General features: G+C 35.2%; 2 protein-coding genes across 2 annotated transcripts; both read right to left on the minus strand.

Moving 5' to 3' along the window:
* Positions 1 to 10,753: 10,753 nt before the first annotated feature.
* On the minus strand, positions 10,754 to 11,881 carry LOC115949843. Its single transcript, XM_031067114.1, has one exon. It carries the CDS (start codon positions 11,879 to 11,881, stop codon positions 10,754 to 10,756), a length of 1,128 nt encoding a protein of 375 aa, XP_030922974.1.
* A 936-nt stretch (positions 11,882 to 12,817) lies between these two features.
* On the minus strand, positions 12,818 to 13,303 carry LOC115949845. The gene has a single exon (XM_031067115.1). It carries the CDS (start codon positions 13,301 to 13,303, stop codon positions 12,818 to 12,820), a length of 486 nt encoding a protein of 161 aa, XP_030922975.1.
* Between the last annotated feature and the right edge of the window lie 519 nt (positions 13,304 to 13,822).

Consider the following 13,822-nt stretch of genomic DNA (forward strand, 5'->3'; position numbering starts at 1 on the left):
ATTATATTTAAAAAAGAAAAAGAAAGAAGAAAAAAAGGGAAATTGGGAAAACTGTTTATGTGTCACATCAAGCTCTACCTCCAATTATTGGGATCAAAATGACAAGGCGTGAGCAATTTTTTGAAGGAGGGCTATACCTCCTTTGTAGGCCTTAGCTTATTGAAACTCGTGACACCAACTTTTAAGCACATGTTAGTCACAGCAAAGAAGTTCGTAAAATCAAAAACAAGGGGTGGAATGCACGCAGCGACTATATATTATTCCCTTTGTTTTATGACCCCCCGGCTTTAGTTCAAAGTATCACATTATTGAAGTGATTAAGATATATTTATCTTTTAAAAGGATGTGATTAAGATATATTGAGGTGCTGGTTAGTGGTATTGTCATGCTTTTACTATGATTAAAAACCTTTTCTCCCAATTAATTCTAAGAGGGGGAAAAAATTGAGATCTTTATGGGTTTTTTCTTTTCTTTTTGGGATTGATACGTAGATGGTGGAATAGAGAGATGACTTGAACTTCAAATCATAAATAAAGAATACTTTAAAAGATATCATTACTATTAGACTATCACTTGAACTTTAAATCTTTATAAATTTTATTAGTAGAAAATGCAACTTTCTAAATAGTTTTTTTTTTTCCTTTTTTTTTTCTTTTTTGACTCTATCATAATTTAGTCCACAAACTTTTAATTGTTACAATTGATCTCCTAAAATTTGGATTAAAAACATTGTTAGGTTTTGTTCCAAATTAATAGTTTTTGTATTTTTAAGACAAACAAATTACATCTTATAGTTTGGTCCAATCACAATTTAGTCTCACAAGCATTTTTTTTTCTTACATTTTGACTTCCTAACTCTTAAATTAATATGATTTGAGATATTTTGGATGAAACTAACTACTTCATTTAAATCCAAACTTTAGAGGGTCAAAGTATAACTATAGGAAATTTGTGGACTAAATTATGATAGTTTTAAACTTCAACATGAAGATAAATTGTAATTTTTATTATTTTGTTTTGTAGATAAATCCTTAATAGCTTCATTTATGCTTTACCATGCACTCCATTATAAATATCTGAATGCCATCAACTGCTTTGATCTAAAAAAGTTGTGTAAAACCAATATTGTGAGCTAAGTAAGATGCTAATCAATTCGATATTCAGCAACAAGCTTCCTCCGTATAGAAAAGTTTAAAAGTTGCCCATACCCCCTGTGTACCCGAAAGGAGAGAGAGTTCAAAAGTTTCAATCATCCACCCCACTACTATCATTATCTATCATATTATTCGATAACAACTAGCATGGTATGCTTAATTATCAAAAATAATTGCTTCATTACCAAAGAAAATCACATAAAGTAATTTCGAAATGAAAGGCAATTAGCACATGTTGACTGAAATAATTAGATCCTCTCTATTTTTACTTGAAATGAACTTCTTTTTATAGATTTTTTTTTTTTTTTTACAAGATAGGAATTATACTCTAACTTAATCTAAATGTATATGTGTATGAAGTTTTCTCTTGGAGATTTGAAACTTGGCCTTTGCCCCCACACCATATAAACACTTATATTCGTAGAGTGACAATCACATCAAAAGTGTACGATGGTTCTTTTTATAGATTTAATAGTGTATAAAAATCACATTATTTAAAATTTTAAATGACACAAAATCAGATCAACTTATAAATTTGTAATATTTAATTTGAATCGTAAATTTTATCTGTCTCAAAAGGGGATGAATAGTCACATGAAACTAGGTGCCTAGGTTAATAATGTTGTTAACAAAAGATGTGGACACAAAAAAATGAAATGTCCTAAACCCACTTAGCCCAAACGCTAAGAAATCTAGTCATAAAATGAAAGGTGTCGGCTTGAAGGGGCATCAAATCATTATTAGTGCTTTGCATGTGGCATGCAACAGGTGGTTATTAACAGTTGCTGATATTCTCAAAAAAAAAAAATAATAATTAAAAAAAAAATAGTTGCTGCTACTTACCATCAACCCCATGTGTTTGTTTGTGCTTGTTATCACTGCATTTTAGCTTGAAAGAATAAACGAGGTTTGGCTTTAGGTATAACAATAACAATATTGTTCTAAAATTAAGCAATACTTTTATCATCATCACAGAATAACTTGCATTTCTCTTTTCTTTAATCATAATCAATTATCAATGGTCTTGAGCTACCTAGCGTAGATGACTTGCACAAATCACTTACCAAAAAATAAATGAGTTGCACAAATCCTTGCCCCTGATAACTGAAACATCAAGAATCCACCCATCCTTCTCTACCTTTTGCTATATTATCTCTCTCTCTCTCTCTCTCAAAAGAAAGGTTTGAGGAGAAATAAAAGTATCCTATGTTTTTAATTTTTATTAATCTTTATTAACAGTGAAAATGGTTTCATGCAATGGTATTAGTCTGATAATACTTTTTTTTTTTTTAATCATAACTGCTAAGATAATATGTTGTAATTAGTACATAACAAAAGTGGTATTAATAGTTGACTCATATGAAATTGGGATATTGCCGTATTAGTATTACTTCATTCATAACTTACCACCTTCAATCATAATTACTCCAATCACATTACTTAAAATTTTAAATGATAAAAAAAAAGAAGATAAGGTTGATAGCGAAATATCATGTGTAATGCTTGGAGAAGTACATGCCCATCTAAATCAAAGGACACGTACCTACTTTATATTTTTTTGGATACTTCTATTAGGAACCTATAGCTACTATTAGGTTTTGAAAAAGTATCACGAATTCGATCAATTAAATTGTCTAGATGACTTTACTTAGCTTGAGATAAAATATAAAATTCTAAAGCAACTCTTTGTTAGAGCCAATTGATGTTGAATATGCACTCTAACTTATAAACTTCTAGTTCATATTCTCTTAGGGTTCCTTTCTTCTTGTTGATCTTCGATATATTGGAAAAAAAAAAAAGAAAAAGAAAAATGAGGGTGCAAATTTAACAAAGATTCTTAGAACATGCTTGCACACATGAGGAAAATCATTAGCTACATGTGATATGTCATGGCAAGCCCCAACACCATAGATATTGCAAATTTGCAATACACTTTTTGGCCAAGTAAGCCCCTTGATTTATAAGCTTTTTTTTCATAAGGGTCTGCACCATGTGGATACAAACAAAAGCCAAGTAAAAGAAAAGGACATGCATTTAAAGAAAAAAGAAAAAGAAAAATTGTATAATTTAACGTAAAAGTTTCAAAACCACATGGAGGGGTCATGGGCTTGTCCCTTAAACTCCAAAGGAAAATTAAAGTAAAAAGAGAGAAAAAGAAAAGGTGGTGTAGATGGGAACCCCCATATGGTCACCACTAGCTAGTGATTGAGAAGTTCGTTTCATTCATTCATTCATATCATATTTGATATTCCCAACTGGGTTACTGTGGCACATTTTGCTCGTCCTCTTCAAAGGTGACAACTTTTGTACCTATATATTGAATGAAATATTAGGGTTCTTAGGTAGGTATTCCAGACTCATGTCCTTCATTCAAACTTTTGTACGAAAGCTTATATATGATATGACACCATTATTTGACCTAAATCACAATATTCTAAATGAAGATTTTCTCTTCTTTTTTTTTGGTACGTGTTTAATTCTTTTTTTTTTCTTTTTAGTAAAAGTGTTTAATTCTTTAATTACAAATATTTTGTGAATTCTGAGGATCCTTAAACAAGGGCGATAATGAGGATCCAATTTATTATCACTCAATAGCTTCATAGTTGCAAGGTAATAAGGCGTTAGCCAATTTTATGCCATGTGTCAAATTTTTTATTTTATAAAATTTTGGTACTAAATGACTTATTCATAATATTCAATGCAAAAATTAAGATAACCAGCTTACACGCTTGAGTGAGATAGTGAGACCACCTCATCATCACTATTGTTTGAATGTTTCCCTTCATAATTAATACAAGTTACAATCTAGTATGTATATAGCCTTTTAAAGCAAGGGGACAATAAGCTTTTCATGTGCATAAACAAGGGCAACCAATATGTGACAAAGGAGAGGATAATTTGAATCATAAATGTCTTTTTAGAAATATCAAAAGGCGATAACCAGTCAAACTATAAGACTTTTGAAGTTTATTTTCAAAACTTAGAAAAGTACATCTAATAAAAAAAAGACTTAGAAAAGTATATCAAGACGGTGTGTGAAATAATTATGCTAATTATCAAGTCCTTATATTACTATGTTTTTCCCCTTTACAACAAATAAGGAATGAGGAATGAGGGATTCAAATTCTTTTCATAGGAAGAACCAATTAATTCAATAAAATACAAGACACTATACTTTATTATGTGTTGGGTAGAGGATACTTTGGGGAGACTCCAATTGAGCAATCAATATAACATATAAGGGCACCACTTAACTCAAAAGTTTAAGTCAGTGAATTTTGGCCCAACTATGTTATATTAAATGCTTACGCTTGTTATTATTTTTAAGTGTAAAACTTCACTTACACGTGTGAGTCGTCGTTTTTCTATGGGTTTCGAGACCTCTTTTTATGCTATTTTCAACTTGCAGTCCATTTCTATTAGTGAGTTAATGGTATGGACCAAATTACCAAAAGTTAAAAATAACATAAACCGAATTGACTACTATCAAAATATATCAATCAAATTAACCGTAACCCTAAAATGTAGAAACTAAAATAATATTTTAGACAAAAGGGAATTTAAACTAGTTGTCACTCATCTTTTCCCCTATAAGAGTTTATAATCTATGCCATTATTGTGAATAAAACTATAAATAGATTAGTATGATAAGAAAACATTTTGCCTATACCTCATGCTCACTTATGCGTTGTGAGTGCGTATGTTATGATTGATTGTCACGTCAAAAGAAAAGTAAATAAAGTGAGTAATTGAAGTACATCTTATGAAAAACTCTAACGCAAAATTTTCATTAGAGCCTTTATTCATTGATTGCAGTATCTTTTGAAATAATTTCCCAACATGCAGATTGAGCACACTTGATGGAAAGCAAACCAATGTTGCGGATGCTTTGGTAAAGATAGACAATACTAGCAATGGAGCTTTTGTTTTGTTTTCAAGATCTACTGCCTGTAGTGGATCAACTATATACACTTGACAGAAGGGGAGCATTTTGTAATAGACTTATTGTCTTTTAATTCCAGTTATCCTCTTTTACCCACAAAAAAAAAAAAATATATATATATATATATATATATATATACACATTGTTGAATTGAAACAAACTTGTTTAAATTGTTAGTTAAAATGGTGTCCCCGTCATCTCTCTAACGTTAAAAATAGCCTTAAAAAAAGAGTCACAATCAGATCAAGAAGATAGATAGGCTTGTTAAGGTGAATTTTTTTTTTCTTCTTAAATTTTTGTACAAAGAAATCACGACTGAGCAAGAATAGCTGGCCGTATGTTGCTCCATAAACTTGTATGGCATATGAGGGTCCCTTTGTCTTGCAAGTTGGAGTGGTGCCCAGAAAATTGGAGCGTAAGGGGGGGCCATGAGTTGAATAATTTGATTTTCACCATGTGGGGAGATAGCGTGCAGAACCGAAGTGGTGGTGATGCGTTAACTTGTCTGACGTGATTTGGCTAATGGTTATGGCCTTCATATATTGGAGTTCTACTACGTGTAAACCCACAACTTTTACTACAATTCTCCTATCAGATAAACGGTGAGTTAAATGGTGAGTTTGTGATTGGCTGTTTGTTAATTTTATATAAAAGCCAAAATGCAAAACTTACACTTTAAGTTTCACATTTTTTTTTCTACCTCTTTCAGTCAAAAAAGAAGAAGAAGTTTTACATTTTTTTTACTTCAATATTCTAAGTTTGAGTTTTGTCATTTTAGTTTTTTAAATTTCATTCATTCCCAATTGAATTATCTATTAGTGTTCTATTAGTTGCTGCTGCGGTCCATTTTCCAAATCAACGCGGTTTTGGATGTTATTATTATTATTATTATTTCTTAATTAAAAAAACTGAAAACTTTAATTTAAAATAAATTTTAAATTAAAAAAAAAAAAAAAAAAACTCGGGGGAACCACCATAGTCTCTCCTTCTTCTCGGCCAGTTCTTTGCCAGTCTTTTTCCATCGACTCTGGCTTATTTGCTTTGCTACTTGATTTTTTGTTTTGGTTTGGAAGTTGCAGGTTCCAGTGTCTAGTATAAGGAATTTCTGCATCATTGTGCATATTGACCATGGAAAATCAACTTTGGCGTATAAGTTGCGTCAAATTACTACAACTGTGCAGAAGCGAGAGATAATGGTATTGGTGGGGGTGGGGATTATTTTTGTTATTCAGTGGGCTAGGGAACGACATCGTTCCCCTGAGTTTAGGTTTTTTATTTTATTTTAAATTAACGTTTTTCAATTTTCTTGAAATTAAGAAATAATAGTAATAATATCCAAAACGGTGTTGTTTTGTTAAGTGGATGGCAACAACTAATAAAACACTAACGGATGACTCAATTGAAAATGAATTAAATTTAGAGAACTGAAATGAAAAAAATGTGAAGTTTAGAGAATGAGTTTTGTAATTTGGCCTTATATAAATCACCGCTTTTTCTCTGCAAATTAAATTGCAATAAATAATATGGAGAATTGTTGCCAAAATTGTGTGTGTGTGTGTGTGTTTTTTTTTAATATATGGTGGTGGTACTGAAACATCTCCACTTGGAGGTGTTTTTACTCGCTTACTTGTATTATAGGTGCTGTCAAATTATGTTGACAATATACTTTTTAATATGATGTTAATAGAACAAGTAAGCTATATTTAGTTATCAGTTTACGGGGGCCATTTGCATTGCTTGTTAAACGTGCTATTGCATAGTGGTGGTACTGAAAAGTCTATGTCAACATTCCCACTTGAAGCGTTACTTGCAGAAGTGCTATCAAATTAGGTTGATAATGGTCATTTTTGAATGTTTTTAATGAAGATGTCTAGATAGAAATGTGCATTCACCACCAACCCAATGTCTTGAATTAGTTTTTGTTGGTTGGTGGGTTGGGTTGAAATTTTGTTTTGAGTCTTGAGTATGGTTGGGTTTGAATTGATAGTTATTTATATATATTTGACCCAACCTAACCCGCCATATATAAAAATTGATTTTATTACCTTTATTTTAATTATTTAAATTGATTTGGTTTTTTTTTTTTTTTTTTTTTTTTTTTTTTTTTTTTTTGAGAATGAAGACTACTATTTTATTAAAAAATCAGCCGGGATCAGCAAAGAGTACATCATAGAGGTGTGGTGGAATATCCTCCATCCACACCGACAAACCTCTAACATGTCTAGCATGTTTAGCTAGGTTGTGTGCAACTCCATTACCACTTCTCAAGGCTGGCTCAAGGTATTATGAGGCCTAAGGCAACAACTTCAAATGAGGTCTATTCTTATACTTTGAATATTAATAGAATGCTTATTTAACTTTTTTTTTTCATTTAAAATCTATTTTTTTAGAAAAAAAATTACAAATTAAAATGAACCCATCACATTATTCAATGACTATACAACTAAAATAAACATTATTCATTGAATGAAGTAACCAAATACTAAAAAATTATGATTGAAAATTTTAATAAAGTTATATATTTGATATTTCTAAATAGAATATGAGTATAAATTTATTTACTAATGTAAGATTAATGAGTTCTTTTAACATTTATGTGTGAGAGATTAAATGATTGACCCATCCAATGAAAATATTTTCTTTAATTAGTTTTTCTTTGATAAAAAACAACTACTTTTTATTTATTGGTGAATATTTAGGGCTTAATTAATACTTCTATTGGTACATGAATATCTCTATTGGTAAAAATTTAGGGGCCTTTTTTCATTGGGGGCCTTAGGCGATTGCCTATTTAGCTCATCTATTGAGCCGACACTGCCACTTCTACGAATATGGGTGAAAGCTATGCATTTACTGGTAACAAGAGTGGATTTAGCAGACTCAAGAAGATGGCCATAAGTTGTCAGTGAGGCTTCTGTGCTTCGGAGAGTGCTGATAACAGCTTCCGAATCTCTGTCTATCATAAACTCATTAATACCAAGTTCCTGTGCGAAGGTTAACGCTCGTGCAGCGGCCATGGCTTCCACAATGACTGGTGAAAACGGTAAGGGAGCTTGTTCAAACAGAGAGGCAATGGCATTTCCTTGACAGTCGTGGACCACAACACCCAAACCAGCTTTGCCCAACTCCGGGAAAACGGCACCGTCGAAATTCAGTTTGATGCAATTTTCCTGAGGAGGCCACCACTGAGTACGTTGTTGTGGTCTCGTATCTACTGCGTAATTGGTGAGGGATTGCTAGCATTGTTGGAACGTTGCAAGGGCCTGCGTAGCTTGCTGAAGGACCTGGGTTTTGGGGTAGACATTAGAGCTTACCCGGAGTTGATTTCGCCGATGCCATATTGTCCACATCATCATAGCTAGGAGGTCCACGTTCTTCCTTTTCTCATGAATTAGGTTGATCAGGTCCTTGAGGTTTGAAGCGCCGAGTTGACTTTGGTCTGCCTGGAGTGCTCTCCCAGATTTCGTTCAACGTGGGGTAAGTCCAAAGTGCATGGGCAGCTGTTTCAGACTCCACCCCACATTGTTCACATCTGTCCTCATTTAGAATCTTTCTTTTCAACAGGTTATGTTTGGCCGGTATGGCTTCTTTGCAAGCCTGCCACAAGAAATTCCGCACCTTGCTAGGAACATTGAGCCCCCAAATCCGCTTCCAAATCTCATTTTGCTGCTGCGGATTACCTGCAGGAACAAACATAGAGTTTAGTTTGGCTAAGAACTTTGAACCCGAGTTTACCGTATAATTACCTGAGGGGATGAAGGGCCAAATGATTTTGTCCTCCATTAGGGTACGGCTCAATGGAATGCTAAGGACCATTGCAACTTCTTCAGGTGAAAACAAACCATATACTAAATGTGCATCCCATGTTCTTGTGCTCGGGTTGATGAGATCAGAAACTTTACCATCTTCAAACCCTGGTACAATATCTGAAAGAATCTGTAGGTGCTCCTGTGATGGTAGCCATGCATCATTCCAAATACTAATGGCCTCTCCACACCCAACCCTCCATCTTGCACCCTTAATTAGGACATCCTTTCCTTTAAGAATGTTATGCCAAGCATGTGAATTAGAGCCAGTGTCTTGAGCTTCCCATATGCTACAGTTTGGAAAGAATTTCATTTTGAAGACTCTATAAAATAGAGAATCCTTATTATGAAGTAATCTCCATGCTTGCTTAGCCAAAAGAGCATCATTGAAATTGGCTAGATCCTTGAAACCCATACCGCCTTCATTTTTTGGAAGACAAAATGTGTTCCATTTTATCCAGTGAACTTTCCTCCGTTCACCTTTCTGCCCCCACCAAACCTTCTTATTAGGCTCTCGATTTCAGAACAAAGCCCTACTGGGAGTTTGAAGCAACTCATGGTGTAGGTTGGAATAGCCTGAACAACTGCTTTGATTAAAATCTCCCTTCTAGCTTATGAAAGGAGTTTTTCCTTCCACCCCTGTAATTTTTTCCAAACACGTTCCTTTATATAATTGAAGCTTGCTTTTTTGTTTCTACCCACCAAAGAAGGTAACCCTAAGTATTTTTCATATTGAATAGTTTCTGGGACTCCTAAGGCCAGCTTAATTTGGTTTCTAGAATTAACCTTCGTAGATTTACTAAAGAAGATTGTCGTCTTGCTTCGGTTAATCTGTTGGCCTGAGCATTTCCCATACACATCCAAAATGTCCAAGACTTGATGGCACTCCTCAATGGTGGACCTGCAAAACAGCAAGCTATCATCTGCAAACAAAAGGTGTGTTAGACGTGGGCTATTTCTACAAAGAGAGTATCCTTTTATATGTCCTTGGTGAGCTGCTTTGTTGAGAATCCCATTGAGACCTTCAGTGCAAAGTAAGAAAAGAAAAGGAGAGAGGGGATCGCCTTGTCTGATGCCTCTTGTTAGTTTGATCATGCCTTTGGGTTTCCCATTCACCAATATTGAATAGGTCACCGTCTTGACACATAGCATATCCAGTGATCTGTGAACCCCATTTTTTCCATGACTAAATGTAAATAAGCCCACTCTACTCTGTCGTACGCTTTGCTCATATCCAGCTTGATGGCCATATATCCATCATTCCCTGTGTGTCTTTGCATACTGTATAAAGACTCAAAAGCTACTAGAATGTTGTCAGAAATAAGGCGACTTTTAGTGAAAGCACTCTAATTCTCAGTGATAATATTAGGCAAAATTTTCTTAAGTCTATTTGCTAGAACTTTAGAGAAAATTTTATGCAAAACATTGCACAAACTTATAGGTCTAAATTCAGATGCACATTCAGGATTTTTCTTTTTAGGGATAAGTGTAACAAAAGTGTGATTGAGGTGTTCAGGAAGTGTGGCAGAATTAAGATAATGCAACACAGTATTAGATATATCATCGCCAATTAAATTCCAATAGTGTTGATAAAAGAAAGGAGGCATACCATCTGGCCTGGGAGCCTTTAGTGGGGCCATTTGGTTAATGGCTTGCTTTACCTCTAGATGAGTGAACTCAGAAGACAGTTTGGAGTTCATCTCCTCAGTAATCACTGTCTGAATTGAATCTATAGCCGATGCACAAAATTGCTGGTTTTCTGAACTAAGGAGGTTCTGATAGTATTGCACTAGACATTCAGCTATCCCCTCATTATCCTCAATCATAAGGCCATTGGAGTCTTTTAGATTTCAGATCAGATTTTTCCTCTTCCTTTGTGAAGCTTGGCTGTGAACAAACTTTGAGTTTCTGTCTCTAAATTTTGCCCACATGATTTTAGATCTCTGAAACCATAGTCTATTTTCCTTATCAACCAACTCGGCTATTTCCTTTTTCAATTCTTTGACCTGTTGATTATTTCCGGATCTCATGGCTACTTTTTCAGCCTCTTTTAACTCATTTCTCTTTCGACTTAACACCATTCTGACATTGCCAAAACAATTCCGGTTCCATGCTCTTAATTCTTTACCACATTTGTCTATTTTACGAATGACATGATCCTGAACCTCTCCATCTTCCTTTGATAACCACACTACTTCAACAATATCCGAGCATCCACGATCCGAGAGCCATATTTCTTCAAACCTGAATGGTTTAGAGAAAGAAGGGATATCCAATCCATCCAAGGTGATCCACAGTGGCGAGTGATCAGAGGAGTCTGAATGCAAATGATGAATTTTGGAACCCGAAAATTTCATGAACCAATCATGGTTGGCCAACCCTCGGTCTAATCTCTCCCATAGTGAGTGACCATCAACAAAATGCTTTCTCCATGTGAATTGGTCTCCCACATATTCGAGGTCAAGGAAACCACACTCGTCTATGACATCCCTAAAAAGTTGCATCTGAGCTTGGCTCCTGTTATTGCCTCCCAATTTTTCTGAGTGTCTTGTGATTTCATTAAAGTCTCCAGCACAGAGCCAAGGGAGGTTGTGTTTTGTGTTGAGTAACCGAAGTTTGCTCCATACTTCGATTCTCTTGTGTGTTGCTGGCTCTCCATAAAAACCTATGAATCTCCAAGCTTCATCATTGCCTTTATTGATTATAGAGTCTATGTGATACTTGAAAAAAGAGTCTACATGGACATCAATGGAGTTCTTCCAGTATAGAGCCAAACCCCCACCCCCTCTGTGATTTCTTTCCATGTAGAACAGATTATCAAACTTGATATTTCTTTGAACTTCTTTTAGCCTAACTTCATCTGCCCATGTTTCGGCTAAAAACACGACAGAGGGATCTTTAGCCTGAATTAGTACTTCAAGCTCCTTCCCTATACGCAGGTTCCCAAGCCCGCGACAGTTCCATATTAAGAGACTCATTATGCTTGGCGGGGTTGCTGAGCAGCCTCCGCCATTGTGTTTTGTTGACCTACTTCCGTTGAAACCTGTAGCTTCTTTGGAGGTAACTCGGGAAGTAATTCCAAATCCTCTTCTCTGTTTCTTTTTGTGGTCGTAGGTCCTTGAGAAGTTTCAGTCTCCATAGTGCTTTCAAGTGCTAATTTTTTCCATGTGCGTAGGGTTCTCTTTGCTGGATTGAATGAAGTCTCTGCCACGTGGGGAACTTGTTCTTGAGTAATTAGAATATGAGCTGGCTGGGAAGGTATTATCTTGGTTGCATTATTTGCTGAAGTGAGTGAGGTATCAATTAAATTGGGGGCCACGTAATTTTCACAGCTGTCATATTTTCCAAGGGCAACGTCTATTTCCTGAATCTGCACATCAAAATCAATGGAATTAATATGGCAAGTGGATAAATTCTGATTAGAAGAAATTACCTCATTAAATATGGTGCTATTATTCTGGGATTTAGGCATGATCTACGCCTCTGTTTCAACAGTTTCCATATTTGAAGCTTGCACCTGATCAGCCCCGTCCTTCTCACCGAGATCGTTCTTAGCCATGTTTGTTACCGTTGATCGGACCGTCGTTTCAGTTGGCATTTTTGACGGTTTTGAGACTCCTCCCAAGCCATCGCCCATACCGGAAACCACTGTGAAAGGGATTTTTCCTGGATTGAACGACATTGCTCTCAACCATGGTCCGTACTAGTGAGGTTCAATGTTCCTTGTGTCTTTCCTTGCTAACCCAATGTCGCAATCCTTCCCATCGTGTGAAATGAGACCGCACCAATAACAAAAATTTGATAGTTTTTCGTACTTAAATGAAATCCAAATCTCTTCATTTATGTCCAGTGCAACTCTTCGCCCACGACAGAGTGGCTTGGAGACATCAATCTCCACATGAACATGTAAAAAATCACCCCCCCACTAGCTCATTAGGATTTTCACATGGTCTTACCTGGCCGAGAGTTTCTCCTAGTTCGATTGCCGTCTCTGCATCCAGCATACGTATCGGCAGACTGTATATTTGCACCCAAAATTTCGCTTTTGTGAACCTCAAGTACCTCTGCAGTGTTAAGCCATCAAACCTCTGTAGGAGGACTGCGTGTTTGTCGAAAGTCCAGGGTTCATTGACAAGAACCCATTCTGCATCTGCTTCAAGTTCAAAGATGAATAGAAGAACATGATCTCCCGCTTTGCGAACTTTGAAATCCTTTTTGGCTCTCCATAGGGGTTTGAATGTGCAACCAATTGCTTCCACGTTAAGAGCTCTTTTTGTTAGGAATTTGGCAGCCAACACGTACTCCTTGCTTCGTAGATTTTTAGATCTTGGAAGACTAAGCTTGACATCTTCCTCGTCTGTCAACGATAATTTTTTCCAGTCATATAAAATTTCTTCCATGGGGTTTAGGCGGTATTGAGAGGGTAGAGAGAGGAGAGAATAGACCACGTGTACAGGAGACGGAGGTCAAAGGGGACCCTACTGCTATGGAGAACTAATAGAGGGGAGGGTTTATCATTCCGGGGAAGATAAGGAGAATTCTACGCTCTAGTGTCTCAGAGAGAAACTAGGGCGAGAAAAAATTTTAAGTGTTGTTTTTTGGTATTTAAGAATTTGTTGTAATGAAATTGGAAATTTATAATATAATTTAGGCATATTATATAAATTTTAATAATTTATTTAAAAAATAATAAAATAATTAATGAAAGTCTATATTTTTACAATTCATAAACATACAAGCATAATTCATTAACCTAATCCAATCCGACCCACGTAGGTTGGGTTGAGAATTCCTCAACCCGACAAGCTTGGGTTAAGTTGAAAAAATCCTACAACTCAATCCATGCACACCGTTATGTTTAGAGTTAAGAATTCAAATCCTTTCCCCCATTGGAAATATTGAATTATTATTATTATTTT

The sequence above is a fragment of the Quercus lobata genome, chromosome 6 (genome assembly GCF_001633185.2).
Source record: "Quercus lobata isolate SW786 chromosome 6, ValleyOak3.0 Primary Assembly, whole genome shotgun sequence".
NCBI lineage: Eukaryota > Viridiplantae > Streptophyta > Magnoliopsida > Fagales > Fagaceae > Quercus > Quercus lobata.

What these genes read in the sequence shown, in the direction of transcription:
- LOC115949843 (XM_031067114.1), bottom strand. Translation starts at nt 11,881, where the DNA reads ATGAGTCTCTTAATATGGAACTGTCGCGGGCTTGGGAACCTGCGTATA.
- LOC115949845 (XM_031067115.1), bottom strand. Translation starts at nt 13,303, where the DNA reads ATGGAAGAAATTTTATATGACTGGAAAAAATTATCGTTGACAGACGAG.